The sequence below is a fragment of the Haliaeetus leucocephalus genome, unplaced genomic scaffold (genome assembly GCF_000737465.1).
Source record: "Haliaeetus leucocephalus isolate CR32 unplaced genomic scaffold, Haliaeetus_leucocephalus-4.0 Scaffold0, whole genome shotgun sequence".
Taxonomy (NCBI): Eukaryota; Metazoa; Chordata; class Aves; order Accipitriformes; family Accipitridae; genus Haliaeetus; species Haliaeetus leucocephalus.
The window spans coordinates 7,084,935-7,101,321 of NW_010972436.1; the positions used below are offsets into that span (position 1 = coordinate 7,084,935).

At 36.2% G+C, this 16,387-nt stretch overlaps 1 protein-coding gene across 1 annotated transcript in view; it reads right to left on the reverse strand.

Annotated features, from left to right (window-relative positions):
* Window positions 1–16,387, reverse strand: part of FAM188A (family with sequence similarity 188, member A) — a 60,132-nt gene that overhangs the window by 35,409 nt on the left and 8,336 nt on the right. Inside the window, exons 3-9 of the mRNA XM_010575989.1 lie at window positions 14,211–14,268; window positions 13,585–13,758; window positions 9,725–9,776; window positions 7,663–7,777; window positions 7,181–7,254; window positions 6,645–6,724; window positions 627–697 (exon numbers count right to left, since the gene is read on the reverse strand). Coding sequence (XP_010574291.1) covers window positions 627–697; window positions 6,645–6,724; window positions 7,181–7,254; window positions 7,663–7,777; window positions 9,725–9,776; window positions 13,585–13,758; window positions 14,211–14,268 — 624 coding nt within the window. The remainder of the gene's footprint in view (window positions 1–626; window positions 698–6,644; window positions 6,725–7,180; window positions 7,255–7,662; window positions 7,778–9,724; window positions 9,777–13,584; window positions 13,759–14,210; window positions 14,269–16,387) is intronic.

Below are 16,387 nucleotides of genomic sequence, written 5' to 3' on the forward strand. Positions count from 1 at the left end.
ATGTGGGTCCCTTCCACGGGCTGCAGTCCTTCAGGAACAGAGTGCTGCAGCATGGGTCCCCCACAGGGTCACAAGTCCTGCCAGCAAACCTGCTCCAGCATGAGCTCCTCTCTCCACGGGGCCACAGGTCCTCCCAGGAGCCTGCTCCAGCGTGGGCTTCCCATGGGGTCACAGCCTCCTTCGGGCATCCACCTGCTCTGGCATGGGGTCCTCCCCGCGCTGCAGGTGGAAATCTGCTCCCCCGTGGACCTCCATGGGCTGCAGGGGGACAGCCTGCCTCACCAGGGTCTTCCCCACCATGGGCTGCAGGGGAATCTCTGCTCCAGTGCCTGGAGCACCTCCTCCCCCTCCTTCACTGACCTTGGGGTCTGCAGGGCTGTTTCTCTCACATGTTCTCACTCCTCTCTAGTGGCTGCAGTTTCTATTGTGCAATTTTTTTCCCTTCTGAAATAGGTTATCCCAGAGGCACTACCACTGTTGCTGATGCGCTCGGCCTTGGCCAGTGGTGGGCACTGGCTGTCAGACACAGGGGAAGCTTCCAGCAGCTTCTCACAGAAGCCACTCCTGTAGCCCCCCCGCTACCAAAACCTTGCCATGCAAACCCAATACAGTAGAAAACAGCTTACCTTACAATATCTCAGAGACTCCATCAATGTCAAAAAGCCTACTGTTGCCTGTTTATGTATACCAAGAAGTTCTGTTCAAAACAAAACAGAAAATTTATTCAAGAAAAATCTGCGAAGCCTCTTTTAAGCCATTTTTTTACTTTCAATATTGGTCAAGTAACAACAGTTTTAAAAGTCATGCAGTTTTAGCAACAACGACAAATCATCAAGGTATAGTCAAAAAACAATAGCCAACCTTCTGCCTTTGAAATCTGTGGGTCACGTCCTTAGTGGGTGTACTTTAGCATACTACCCCTGAACTCAAGGTTTAATAATTTCCCTCTCTATAAAATAAGAGCCAAAGGGATGGCTTAAAAGTTTGCTGTTCATAGCTTCTTTTCAAAAGTTGTTGGATTTAGTAGATGAAGCACTTGTAACTTACACCAAAAGTATTCTCAGAAAAATATAAGAAAAAACCAGCTATCTTTAAGGAGGGAAAACAGTATATATGCATATATGTATTTTTCTTTCCTTCCTCCCTTTTTTCTCCCCCCCCCCCCCCTTTTTTTTTTTAGAGTTCCCTGGCCATATGTCTTTTAATCATTTCACATTCTAAATAATAAAACATAATTTTGCCAATAATAGTTTTGTTACTAGGAAAGAAAGCATTCACTCAGTTTGATTTTCTGTACTGACTTCCACTTAATGTATCATACAGCTCTCAAACACACAGAGCTGTCAGGAATAACTGAAATATTTATGTACTACTGATTGGAAGAACACTTACAGAGCCTTATTTGAGGCTCTCTAATGAAGAATGAGAAAGTACTTAAAAACTCAAGCTTAGAAACTAGTTATAATCATAAGCATTTGAAGAAGCTCTGGGCTTACATATACATCTTCTCAACAGTGCAAGTACTGTCTACTTGGAAGAGCTCTGCTAGGTCCCCAAACATTGCCTAAACAAAGAGCAGCACATACCTGATCCTGCAAATATACTTGGGAACATACACCATGATCAATTTAACAAGCCCTGTATTTCCTTTTTTCAGAGAACATTGACTTTTGTATTTGAAAGTTCCCTCTAGAACACTAAGTCTCAAGTATATTTTTTTAACATTGATCATTCATGTACAACAGCATAAAACTATAATGTCTTTATCCACTGGCTAAAGCTTCAGGACCATAGCAAGTGAAAGAAACAGTTCTAAATTTAAAACATTTCTGTCTTCCAGAAATCAACTCTGCATTTCATTGTAACTCACAGCACTAGGCATGGTATGCCATGCTCCCTTCACCAACTTCCAAGTTTATCTCACTGAATTTTGCAACAGCGCAGAACAGTTATTATAGTAATGGTTTAACTTTTTCCTCTAATGTTAAGCAAAAAAAACCCCAACTCCAAAAAACCAAACCCAAAAAACTTACAAACACTAGCTTGTTCACTACCTTTGTGGCCTGGAAGTAGAACTCCTTCCTTACAGTTGTCAGCTATACATATTAAAAGGCTGTCTTTGCAGTGCAGTGTTCTTTGATCTGAAACTGTGCTTTCAAGGATTATCTTCAAACCTGCTTGGAATTAAAACATTTGGGGGTGCATAGATAATACTTTGCAGAACCCCATTATCTCAGTGACTTATAGCTGTGTTGCTATAAATTGCCATACGCTGAGACAATTCATCTTTTCTTTGAGCTGAGGGCAAGAGAGCTAGCCCAATTCAAAAAACTAGTGAAGAATCCTTCAAACTAGGGAATAGCTGTTGTTCAGAAATAGCACATTTATATGTGCAATGAAGGGAAACAAATGGCAGAAGTAAGCAATAGTACATTAAAGAAATAATTTTAACACATCACATGTATTTCTTAAAAATCATTAACAAAAATCAATGTAAAGTTCAGTTTGCTAAACAAAGGCTTCAGATTTAGAAGCTAATGCTTGGAACAGAATAGTAAAGTAACATATAAATAATACTTACTATTCAGGAAATTATTCAGAAAAAAAATAATCAGATTATTAAGTATTTTATTCCCCTGACAGATAACTAGATGAGAACTCTGACTGATAACTAGAGAGAGCTGGGATCCTGGCTACGACAGTAGCCACAGAGTGTGAATATCCTGAATAGCTAGTAGTCAAGCTACACTGATTGTGTATCTGAAAGCTATTAGGTTAACTTTAGCCCGTAGTCACTGTGTACCAATGCCTCCTTCAGAATTAGTCAGCAGAGAAGACAGACACAAAAGCAAAAATCACTCACAGATGACTTACAAGGAAACAAATGGACACTAGCTGGCCTAAATCAAAGTTCATCCCTGTGAATATCCTCACCCCACAGGAAGAAAAAACCACCCCTGGAAGAGATCTGATAACACCAAAGATCATCTAAGAAAATCAGTATGTATGCCTCTGGTCTGAAAGTTAGTTTCTCCTTTTTTGAAAAGCACTCTTGCAAAGTATTCAAATTTCTAAAAAGGGAGAAAACTGGAGCGTTTAAAAAACAAATCAGGCCCAGACTAAGGATGGTTTTTAAACGTAAGGACAGTTACCAACCGTATCAGAATACCGCCACCTAGTGACAACATGAAACACCACGAATTCTTGGCGCTACTTGGAAAATGCAATTACAGCATTATTTGTATTCATACTAAATCACTACACTTCACGTAAGAATGACAGTCTTTAAAAAAGGCAACAACAAAAAAAATCTACCTCCCTGTATCTTCCTATTGTGGACTGCTGTGGCAAGACAAGAGATTAGAATAAGAAGAAAGGTTTAAAGGGGAATATTTACATAGTCAAAGAAGAGGGATCATTTCACTGGTATTTGTACCAGTGGTGGCCAAGAACAATTCCAGTTAATAACTCCTACCCTATTTGGAAAATATGCAATACTGTAAGAGTCAGAGCTCTGAGTATAATCTGCAAACTACCTGGTAATTCCTCAAGTTTGTAATTCAGTATGTTCTTTGTCACTGATAAAATCACTGACAGTACCTATAAAAGGGTTTTAAAATAATTTTAAAGATTTACTTATTAATTAAAAATTGCTTATCTAAACAGTTGAACAAGATGTAAATGGCTTTACATAACTTCTGAATAAAACCGTAAGGCAAGTGCCATTTTGAAAATTCAATTTAGTAAATGTGTTTACTTATGATAACAGTATCACCTATCTAGCACTTTTCCTGTTCCTGCATTGCGGCTGAATCTTCTCACTGTTGCTTCATTGCTGCACCTGCAAATACGCCATGAACCACATCCATCTATTGCTTTCTGCAGTTCCTTAGCACCACCGTTCCCCCATGCTCAGGGATACCTTTCCACGCCCAGGTTTCGGAACTTCACCTACTGATTACACCTAATCACAGAAGCACCCGAAATCTCTTTCCATTATGTTTACACATGGAAAAATCAAGCAGCACTGGAAATCAACTCTGTACAATACTAATGTCAAACCTTCCAACTTGTAGTCAGTTGACCAGAGGAATTTAAGGCAAGTGAGCAGTAACCAAACCAGAAAAACATACATAAAGCCAACTTCAGAAAATAGTCAGCAAACACATTCAGTTCTTGTTATTTTGGCACCTGCAGCCCTTCTACATGAGAAACTCATCGCATTGGCAGAAAGGAAGCTGAAGGCTACAGCCAAAGAGAGTCAAAATGCAGGAGAAATGATTGAAGGAGAAAAGAAAAGATGACAAAAAGGATTGACAGATAAAGGAAACGTGACAATGTATCCAAAATTCAGTCTTGCCTAAGAAGCTGTGAACAGTACAGGCTAGTAGACTACACAAATTACTTTGTAACAGATACTGATCACAGAATGAAGACAGTGAATAAGCTGGTTTTGACTATAATTATCCCAAAGACTTGAAGAAAATGGAAGGCTCCCAACAGCAGTCAAATCCAATTATTTGACTGGTGAAAAACTAACAGGACACATAATACCAGATTCTTAAGATGTACTAAAGGTTATTTTCCGCTCCTCCTCTCCCCCCAAGAAGAGACAGATGTTCCTATGGGAGTTCTAGTTCTGGATTTTTAGGGCAGAATTTACTGAGAACCTAAATGTGGATTATCACTGTGTGCAAAGAGAGTTCAGTATTCCCAGAAAAGAAAAAAATGCAACTTGGATAACTAATGAATAAGGTCTACCAGAAAGATAATCTGAAAGACAAATGACAGAATTAACTGCAAGATTTCAAAAAAAGATATATTAAATTGCAGAACAGCAAATTATCCCAATGTAAAGGAAAGCTGCAAGAACAATTCAGACTGCTTGATCACAATCTAACAATTCAGATTGATAAATCATAATTTAAAAATCAAAAAGAGAAAATTAAAAATAATGAAGAGAACATACAGATAAAACTAGGAAGGTTAATTACAACAAATTTCAGTTAGAAAGAGGGGGCATAAATGACAAAAACATTCTATACATGCAGCATGAATCAGGGTAGGAATTGACGGATAAAACACAAAATTAAATGATACAAAGAAAATACAAGTATTCAAAGCCATCTTTGCTTTAATTCACAAAAAGGTAAAAGATGTCGTATACCCAATATTAACAATGAGATAATGGTGTCAGCTGTAAAAAAAGAACAAAATTGGCTAAAAAACTGTGAATAAGACAGATGTGTTCAAGTTTGCAGATCCTAATGAAATTCATTATGTAACACTTAAGTAGCTAGACAAAATAAGTCTCTGAACCATTAATGATTACCTTACATATCAAAGATAAAGGAGGTGTCAGGAGACTAGAAAAGGGAAAACAGGATACCAAACCTAACAAAACCAACAACAAAAGCTAGAGGAAAAACCCAGGAGAAAAGATGACTTTAACCTCCAAAGGGTCTTGAAACAAATTAGTAATCAATTTGCATGCACTAGGAAGGACAAAAAAAAAAAAAAAATCATCCAATAGAGGCTCATCAATAATAGACTACAATAATTGAATCTAGATGCCCTGATAAAAAGTCTACCAAATAGGGGTGAGAAGAGTTAGATACAATAGCCAAACGACATTCTGAGAAGCCTGATGCTGAAGTACAGCCTGTATAGAATCACAGTCAAGGGGAAGGTTAAAAAGCCTCAAAGAAGATTAAACTACTTGTTCATTTTCAAACTAGAGCATTTTGAATCAGGTCTTGAACCTCAGTTCAAGTCAGTATTTGCAGTGATTATTTAGATGATGGAAAATCCTTGTAGAAAACATGCTGATGAACCCAAGATGGACTTTGCAGCAGTGGGAGAGAGGATGTGAACACTTTCAGAATTCAAAGTGCTCCTGCTTTCAGATCATCTTCTCTAAGATGAAATGCAAAAAACACAAAAGCCCCCTAATCACCTTGGTGGCCCTCTACTGGGTTTATTCTGCTATGTCAATGTCTTTCCTGTACTCGGGAGCCCAAAACTGGACACACCACTCCAGAGGTGGTCCCACGAGTGCCATATAGAGGGAAAGAAGCATCACTTCCCTCCACCTGCTGGCTATCCTCCTCCTAATGTAGCCCAAGATGCAGCTGGCCTTCTTTGTCAGAAGGACACACTGATTATTTGTGCAACCTGCTGCCCACAAGGACCTCAGGTCCTTTTTCTACAAATCTGCTTCCTAGCCAGTCAGTGCTGCCCTGTGCTATTGCATGGGCTTATTCCAGCCCAGATGGAGGAGGACTTCGGTGAATTTCATGAGATTCCTATCAGTCCACTTCTCTAATGGGGCTGCTCTGAATAGTGGCCCTGTCTTCAGTGTATTGACCAACCTTCTCAACTTGCAGAGACCACACTCCCTTCCATTATCCAGGTCATCAGGTACCTTATAATTTCAACCTGTAGTTGACAATCCTGTATTCACTGATAATTAACATCAACAATTTTTGTGCAAGTATGTTTTATTTCCATTTGAGGTCTGCTTAAATCCAAGGACAGTAAACAAGGAGACTATCAAAACAGGAATAGAGCATATTCCAAATCTGTAGGTCAGCATCTTAGAGTGCATAAAAATTATGAACAAGCATAAACTAGAAACAACTTACTCATTCCTGAACATTCTCTGTCTCCATCCCACACATTAGAAACAGCATGCCCCGTCAACAGGAGGTTAATCAAACTTTGGCTACACAACAGAAAGAAATAAACTATTAACAGGAACTTACAATTTATTTCTGAAAAAGTGGTTATCTCTAACAAATGAAAAAATTATTCTATTACGCAAACAGCTAAGCAGACATTCTCTATGTTCCTTTAATTAGCGTGTATTTGTAATTCAGCGACGCTAATATGATCTCCACTCTTTCAACCAACTTGATATAAAAATGTAGCACTGAATTTGAGAATTATTCCTTTGAAAATTCAGCAATAACAGAAGCATTTCCTCAGAACTGATGCACTAAATCAAGTAAGCAGTCACAAAGACACACTATGTTAAGTGTTGCTTTTAGCTCTTAAAAAAGTTGTAATTGGATCTTTGTCGTAATGTCAATAATTTCCTAAAAGAATGATTCAGTTACAGAAACAAAAAATTAGCCCACTAATCTATTTTATGTGATAACAACCATATTTTGCAGCTTACCTTCCATGACCATAAACAGGATCTATCAATGGCTCAGTTGCATCTTCAATTTCATTTTTGATGTTTTCAATACCCTGCAGAAAAATTACAAACATTTTTGCTCTCTTAAGGAATGAATTGCAACATTTATAACAACAGAATGCAATAGTAAAACATTAGGTTGATATTCTTAGATTAATTGATACCTAAACACGCTTCTTTCTCTTGATAACATACAAGGATGTTCCAAAATCTGTAATATTCATAGATCAGAAGGGGGAAAAAAAAAAAAAAAAAAAAAAAAAAACTAAGTTTTTAAAGTTTTTATCCTGGAAACGTACTGCAACATGAATGAAGATACTGTTCTATCCATTCATCTACACTTTACTTAGTTTAATAGTTTAGTGTTCATCTTTTACAAAAAAAGGCTTACATGATCAAACTTTCTCTTAACGAAGAAACAAAACACACAGACACAAAAAAACATCAAACAACCCACAAACCTTTGTCAGTATTACAGAATACAGGAAGAGCAATACTCCAAATCTGTTTGTCCACACTGAATATTGATCCCAAACTGCATCCTTCAGTTCAGGGAAGCTTTTGAATGCTTGTTTGCTAAATAGAAAAAAAACCAACAGAAAAGGAGACTGTATTTAGATGAAGCATTAGAATAGTGTCACAAAGCAGAAACAAGAACTACTAATACCTAACATGAATATGTCCAAGTAAAAGCAGAGTAAATCTGGTATTATATATATATAGAATGACACAGCAGCTGTTGCTGAGTTATTGTAACTGCCATAGAGTCATCAGTGTTTACCCATCAGAAGAAGATAAATAATTTTGGAGCAATGTGCAAAAATAAACAGTTTTTATATGCAAACACTAACTAATAAAGTTACATACCCTTCTGAAAGAGCTGAGTGGCTTGAACCAGTAATTCTACAAAATACTGTTACTGAAATTGCGAATAGACTGTACATCACCAAAATAATGTTTGCATTATAGAGTGTTCTGAAAGACAGTCAGTCCATGAACAGTGGAGGAAAAAAACCTTCCACTTACCCAGGTAAGACTATCTTTCAGGCTTTCAAAGTCCTTATTACATTTCCCATGAGAATTTGATTTTGTTAGACTCTAGCTTTGGAAAAAGCAAACTGTTCAAAACCATGAGTGGTACACTAACATTTGGGAGATTAGCTGGTTGTATAATAATAGGGTTGCTGCCTGGATGATAAGGTAACACCAGGTGATCACGTTTAGAAAGAAAAAAGGTAAAATAAAACCAGACAAAATTAAGAGATCCATCAAGATTCCAGTGCAGTAATACACTTTCTATTTCTTGGGATATTTAGAGCTAAATACTGCTTTTCAGAACACGAACATTAGTTTTTATTAAGTAATTCAAACTACATCACACTCTCTGCTTATCTTACACAAACTTAGGTGTATTACTTTCTTTTTGATTTCTTGCACACTTTTAGTAAGTCTTATTTAAAACAGAAACAAACATCTGCAAAAATATATCCATAGATGGGTTTACTCTGGCTAACGCTTGTGATTTTTAAACCACCTTTCATTATCAACAGACTATACATGGCATACAAGGTATGCAAGGCAAAGTCAGTTCTGAAATCCATCACTCAATTTGCTTGAAAGGCATATGCCAGAGCACTGATTTCCAGTGAGAAAGACTGAAAAAAACTGAAGTGGGTACCACAGGTCCAAAGATCATGGGGGTGAGTGGGAGGGAGGGGGAGGGCAGGAAATTAGTGTTTTGATCAGATAAGGTTACAAAGATTTTATATTCTCCTCTTTCTTCTTTCCTCATATGACAATGGCTTTAAAGAAAAAAACTATAATTACTAATGATATAATAAGCAGTAGTTATTTCAGTTCTAATTAGCAACATTTTCCTTCTCAAGTATTTTTTGAAATTCTGTTGCTCCTTATTTCCTCTTTGGGGATTTCTTTGTACAATGATTACTACTCTGCACTGTGAAAATAAAAGGCTGTTATGTTTAAAGATAAACTCAATAGAACTGTAAACTGCATATTTACACCCTGAAAAGAGAACAGTGTTCGAAGTATGAAACAAAAATCAGTCTTGTATATGAAACGTTTTTATAAATGTTTCTTACATTGTCTCAAATCAGGTAAAATACTAGATGACAATTTTTTCTCAGTATAGATATCAAGTATTTCAGGTAGAATCACCTGTGAAGACTATGTATAAATATTGATGATTAACATCTTTAACTTAAATATGAATCTTAAGTAGCTGTGTTCATATACTTGAAATGCGCAAGTTATTTGGCCAATTTAGCACATTACATTGCTCCAGTTTTATTTTAAAGCCTGATGCTTATGGTCAAAATGATATTCCATTTTAAATGGTAAAATGCAAAGAAAAACCACCAAAACCCCCAAACCAAAACTTGAAATCCAGGTTTAACCTGATGCATAACACACACAAAGTTCCTCAAGATACCCCTTTCAGGGCTGTGAATATTAGCGTAACTTCAAGATATTGTATTTTAAATGTTCCAACATATTACTTACTGAATTAATGCATGAAATCGCTCAAAGCCAAGCTCTTCGACAGCCAAGGCAGCTATACACAAGAGACACTTTTCAGCACTACACATGGCAAAAAAATGACACAAGATACACACAGCAAGCTAGTATACTTTTAAGCTTTAATTATATTTTTAATTTTTAATCCTCCCTTGACATTTAAGTTTTTTAACTGATTAGTATAAACTAATTTACCACAACATTAAGATTCCACCATACAAATTAGTAAGAACATTTCTATTTGGATTAATCAATTTATTAAAAGCACAGGGCCACTGGAGTGTGTAGCCTTGAAAATATTTGTCAAATACTAAGCTGTTGATTTTGTACAAAACATGGCTGTCACAAAGTCATCAAGCATATGCATACTATAGGTATAATTTTGCAGGTCAACAAGAAGTATTATTTCCTAGAAAAGCAAGCATGATTATTTGGATCATTTTATCACTGTAGGTAAGCTGTATTTTTTCTTCAAATATACATTTCTGTTACTGAAATTTTGGGGATTTTTTTTCCCTTTAAATGCTTATTTATTACAAACAAATGAGTAGAATTATTCTACATAGTGTTACATGTCCTGTTTTTAAATAAATTTTCATTGTTATCTTTTAATAATGGATAAATAGCCTTTCAAATAAGCGTCGTGTCCAAGACAGAAAAAAAATACAGCATTAGTGTCTTCCCAAGTTCAACATAGGCTTTATACCTTTGCTCCCCTCACAACATTTCCAAACCGAGATGAAATAAACTTTTAAAAGCAAATTTTCTTTTACCAACAGGAAGTTATACTCACCAGTTGTGTAATTATCAAATTCTATAGGCATTCAAATATTAAGACTGTAGCAGTCTTTAGTGCCCTCTATGTCTATAAGGACTTTATCTTTCTGCTAGTAGAATAATATACAAAACAGATAGATCTGCTTTTTTATAAAGGCCACAGTGCTGAATATTTAAATAATGTCTGATTATCTAGCTACTGAATTTGACTGCATGCAATTCATTAAAGACGTGAAGCCATTAGGGCTAATACTACTGATCAATCCTTCCTACAAGAATTCCAGAAAGGGCTTTTTATGCCCTTTATGATTGTGTCTTAAAAGATGCACTTAATTTGCCTATGTGCAAATACAACTTATTCTCCAGCAATAGAACGCTTTCATTTTCTACTTCAGAAATAAGGCAGCCATAGGGTTAAGAGTGTTAGGTTTTGCCTTTGAAAAACTACAAGGAATTGCTAAAATTAGGTTACCAAGAGCAAAACTAGACTTGAGAAAATGTATTTTTAAGCCATTTTTAAAAATATGAAACAATGAATCTAAAATGCAGAAAACGCTACAGGAACTAACACTGCTCCACGAACATATGCTTTTGTAAGCAGAAAGTTAGAGGGACTAAATCATATAAAGCAATCTTTGAACCTGGGAACTTGCACTACTACAGCCAATGCATGGCCAACAACAAGTCACTTGTATACACCACAAAAGCAGATGAAAAATGCTATTGCATTCAGTAAGTGTGCTCGAATCCACCTTTTGTTCACACAGCAGGATGATAGGCAGTTTCATTCTGTTACTACTGAACAAAGTGAAATGGTAAGAGAACTACTATTTGAAACAAAGGGAAAGAAGTAGAAATCCTAAAGAGAAGTGTAGCTATACATAACTCAAACAAGGCTAAATAAAGACAGTGCTTAGTGGAGAGGAAAAGAATGAACAGCAATAGAGCTGTATGAGAAATACAATTGTATAGAAACTCTTTAAAATGATACTGTCATGCTGTGTCTAATCATATTTCATGGGTTTATTATAAATATATTCCCTTAATCAATTCCCAAATATCAGTAGCCTGCCACATGGAATTGTACCTGTAATACTCCCCCGCACACATAAGTCATCTCTTCAAGTCCTACCAACTATGACAATGCCTGTTTCTATTTTTATTGATTACAGCAACCAAGCAAGAAATAAATTTTTTCCTTCACACTAGCAGTAACAGAACTCTGCATTATTGACAATACCTTCTCTCCACATCTTTGTCCCAAGCCTAATCAGGCAAGAAGCTGGTCTATAGTTAAATAGTAGGACAGAAAGGAAAAAAAAACCCCACCATCTAACAAATGTATCTTAAATCAGGAACTGTACTGCATTATACATATAAGATAAAATACTGTTTGAACTGTAGAGTACATACAAGAGGTACATTCAGTGTCTAGCAGGGAACATAGAATATGAACAATGAAAGAGATTAACATTGCTCATGACAAAAGCACACTGTTCACGGTAAATGTAACCTGCTCTTCCTAAGCACATTCTATGGTATTAAGGACAAGTCAGGCGGAACTTGTAGACTTATTACAGAAATATGAAAAATGTAGATATATAATAGAATGGATTAGTTCATTAAATGTCAGTGTTGAGAGTAATTATTAATTGAATGTGTCTTTAAAAAGACTTCCTGCTGAACATTTTCTACAATTAAAAGTTCTTTAGAATAAGGCCATATATTAATAAACAGGACAGTAAAAGCCTATTGATAACTAGGTTCTGCTTCACTTTTTCTTCAAAGGAAACTTCATGATATGAGCAAGACCTTCAGAGACAACTGGAAAACCCACAGAAATTAGGGGTTTCAGAGTTACAGCTGCCTTATTATCATATTGCAAAGGAAGATTCTCTTTTTTATTTTTATTTTTTTTTAAAAAGACCCCAAACACAAAAGTTGTAGATACTGCTGTCTGTATAATACTTTTTCTTAATAAAAAACCCCTGCTCACTTTGGAACTCTTACATGGTGACCTTCTGTTTTTTCAATTAAGTAACATTTTAATTATTATTGTTTAAGCCTTCTAAAGCACATGGAGCATTTTATAGAAGCAGATGAAGATGGTTTGTAACATAAAGAGCTCCAGCACTACTAATTGCTATAGCTAGCTGCGCACGTATGTATCTACTTGTACAATTCTTACTTTGTAGTTATGTCACAAACTGCCGAATAACATATTCCTTCCATCAAAAGATGGCACCTTTATAAGCATGTTCTCATGTGAAGAGTTTTTCATACTTCTTAAGGGACACATTGGGAACAAAAACTAAAAGAAAAAGAAGCTTATCTTTTAACACGTTAGATATCTCCTATTAAAAGATTAATAAATACACATCTCAATGATTATGTGTGCACAGACAAACTTTCCATGTCACTGGCTCTGCAGCAGTTAGATATGACGGGATGCCATATCTTAGTGCAACAGATGTTCACTAGATCCTTGATGTCAGTAACTAATGAAGGAATCAAGACATTTGCAAAAACCATGTAACTGAAAAATTCTAATCTACAAAAAATTTCTGTTAATCTACTAGAAGGTATTTGATTAAGCTGTTTTGGTGCTGCATAGAATCTAACAAAGGGAAAAAGCCTATTTCTCCCTAACAGGGGATCCAGTATGTTTTACAACAGATAAAGCTTTGCAGAATTTCCTACAAAAGCTCTTCTCAAATAAAGCAACAAGCAACAAATTAAAATATTCCTCCAGTGTTAGGAAGCATGTAGATTTTTCCAAATTAAAGACATATCAGGTCCCAATAAATTACAAAATAAAATTGAAAAGATTATGGAAATTGCTCAAATTCAAGAGAAACACGTATGTTAGAACTCCAGTGATGGATAGCATATTCCTTTCAACAAAAAGGATCAATGCCTCTAATTACAACAGACAAAAATCCGTCCGTTGCTAATGGGATCACAAAGGCGAAACCCCCATCTGTGTCATAATAAAAAGCAGTGGCACCTCAAAAACAATGTAATACTTCACTAAGTGATGGGTAATTTAGTATAGAAATACATCTTACAAGGTTGTTCCTCTTGACGACTAGATTCTGCAGGACTTTCAGAAATACTAGCAGTTTCTTCAGTTGTTTTTCCTCTTATCCACGTTGCCAGAGAGTACGACTCAGAATTATCAGAGCAAGCCATTTCCAAAATATCACATAATGTATGACAGAGAAGGTTCTTCTGCTCCTCTTCTGAAAGATCAGAAACCTACATGAGCTCAATTGTTGCTAATCAGTGTTTTATATAAGCTACTAGTATCTTTTTATACATTAATGTTATCTAAATAATTGAATTTATTACTTTTACCTTATTAATTATTACCGTTAATTGCTGTTTCACTATACTGGACCAAAGAATTATAAAGTTGTCTTCAGAAAATTTTTTTTAATATGATTTCTAATCCATTCCCTTTCCTAATAATAGATTTCAATCAAATATTTATAGAACACAGAAGTACTATGGACAGGCACAGACATCACAAATGGAAGTTGAGACACAGATAGCATACATACTGTATGGCTCATAAAATGGCATGGGAGCACACTTAAACAAAGTGTAAAATATTTTAAATTCTTTGTACTAGGACATGCTTTACAAATAATTAAAACAGAAAAAATAAAGAGAAAAAAAGAGGTCACAGTACCTGGACAGTCTCTCCAAGTAGACTTTTCACTGGTAAAAAGCCTCTTCAAAAGGAATGCCTTTGTTATCAAAACATAAAATAATATTAAAATACAACACAACACCAACTTTTACATTATGTCACAAGCTCTATACCAAAGCATTTTTGCATGTTATTAGAAGGGTTCCAAGCTGCTCATCATTCAGTAAGAGACCCTGAGCCTGCATTGCTCACTGATTTTTCCCATTCAAACTAACTACAGATGTGGTCTCACAACTACATTCAACATTATTGAGTTTGAACCTCAAGTACGCTTCAAATACACAATGTGTATATTTACATAAACACCTCCAGACTTACAGGACTGCAGTAATGGAGGCACAAGTATTTTTGCAATGTAACTGCTGAGTAGTACAAGACAACTCTAGTCACTCAGACAAACCCCTTTAGTAGTTAAAAAGCCCATCTCTTTTAACCATTGCAAGTCATAATTTGCAGATCAGGTTAAAGAAAATCTATGCATTTCCATATCCCTGGTTTGCTTTCCATCAACACTAATGTTACAATTTAAAAAAAAAAAAAAGATATGCTCTAAGTTACAGAGAAGGAACAATGAAAGAACAAATTTTGGGAAGCAGACTCTTGGTCTTTCTAATTACTCTATTAGATGCTGTTTCAGGTATTTGCAGCACCTTAAAAATAGCTGCTTCAACTTTCACTTCTTCCCTGACAGACTCACCCTGTTCTCCCATCACAGATCTTTCACACACCTTTTTTAGTAATTCACAGCAGCAGTAGGCACTGCAAGATCTGTCTGAACCCTTCTTCCTTCCCTAGCTGGAACTCAGCTCACTTTTAAACATGCTTTAACTACTTAATTTCAATGAAATTGAACTACATATAAATCTGGAAGAACACTGTCTACAAGAACATTCGATACGGTAAAGACTTGGCACTGCCTTTAAGGAGCCGGCTGGTCCTATTCTTTACCCTCTCCACTCTCCCCCAAATAAAAGACTTGTATTTCTAACATCAGAGACTAGACACTACAGCTGGTTTTAAGACCACAGAACTAGACAGAGCCATGTTACAGAGTGCAATTCTTAATAAAATATTTTTCTATTGATTGTTTACAACCTAAACAAGTGGTGCTCCTTCCTGTGCTAGAAGTCTTTTCATTGGACCAGTGTCTAGAGTGTCCTGAAGTAACCAAGCAGAGGTTTTATGACTACCACATCACACACACATCAGAGATGCAAACAGTTCCACAATGTCAGTTGTCTGACCCAGATACCTTCCAGTTCATCACCAGATTAATTCTGCTACATGACTTTAGTATGTCCCCTCTCAGTGGAAAAGGCCTCAACTCAGACCTAGACATACCTGCAGAATTTGATCTGTGTGTAAAAGTCGAGAGCAGGCTACCAGAGAAAGTAATCTGGCCCATGACAAAATGTCTGCCTGTCTCTACAGGATGCTCCTAAGAGAACGAAGAGCAGTCACAGATTAGACAAACTGATCTAGCAAAATGGATCCAGCCTACAGGTCATTATCGAGACAGCAGTGAGAACTGCCCCAGAAACAGCATCTCAAAGAGTATGCAGAGTAGCCTATAAAATACAGTGGAGTAAGAATACAAAAAAATCACAATCACAGTTGGTTGAGCATATCAGAAACACAAGTGAAATCCTAAGCACTTATCCAGAATAAAATATATTCACCTGACATACTTCAATTATTCTGCTAACTAGGACTTTGAAAGTATAACATTTCTCCTTTTCTTACATAGCAAACCTTGTTAAGTTTGAAAATCGATTACTTCAAATATTTCTAATACAGTTTGCTAAAGCAGCCTTGTGACACAGCTATTACCCTTCTAATGGACAGGAAATTTGAGATATGAGAAAGGATTAGGATTACATTTATATCTCATCTTTTACTTTTCTCCTTTATCCTGCATTCCCCACTTTAAAGTTACCTCTGCTCAGATCAACCTGCTGCACTTCCTCAAACAAATTCCCTTCTGCAAAATTATAGTTCAAAATTCGCCCATCTAGGCCTTTTTACTGAGTTTTTTGTCTCCTCCACACTGTAATTATGAAATCAAAATACAACTGTGTGGTGGGTTGACCCTGGCTGAATGCCAGGTGCCCACCAAAGCTGCTCTATCACTCCCCGTCCTCAGCTGGACAGGGGAG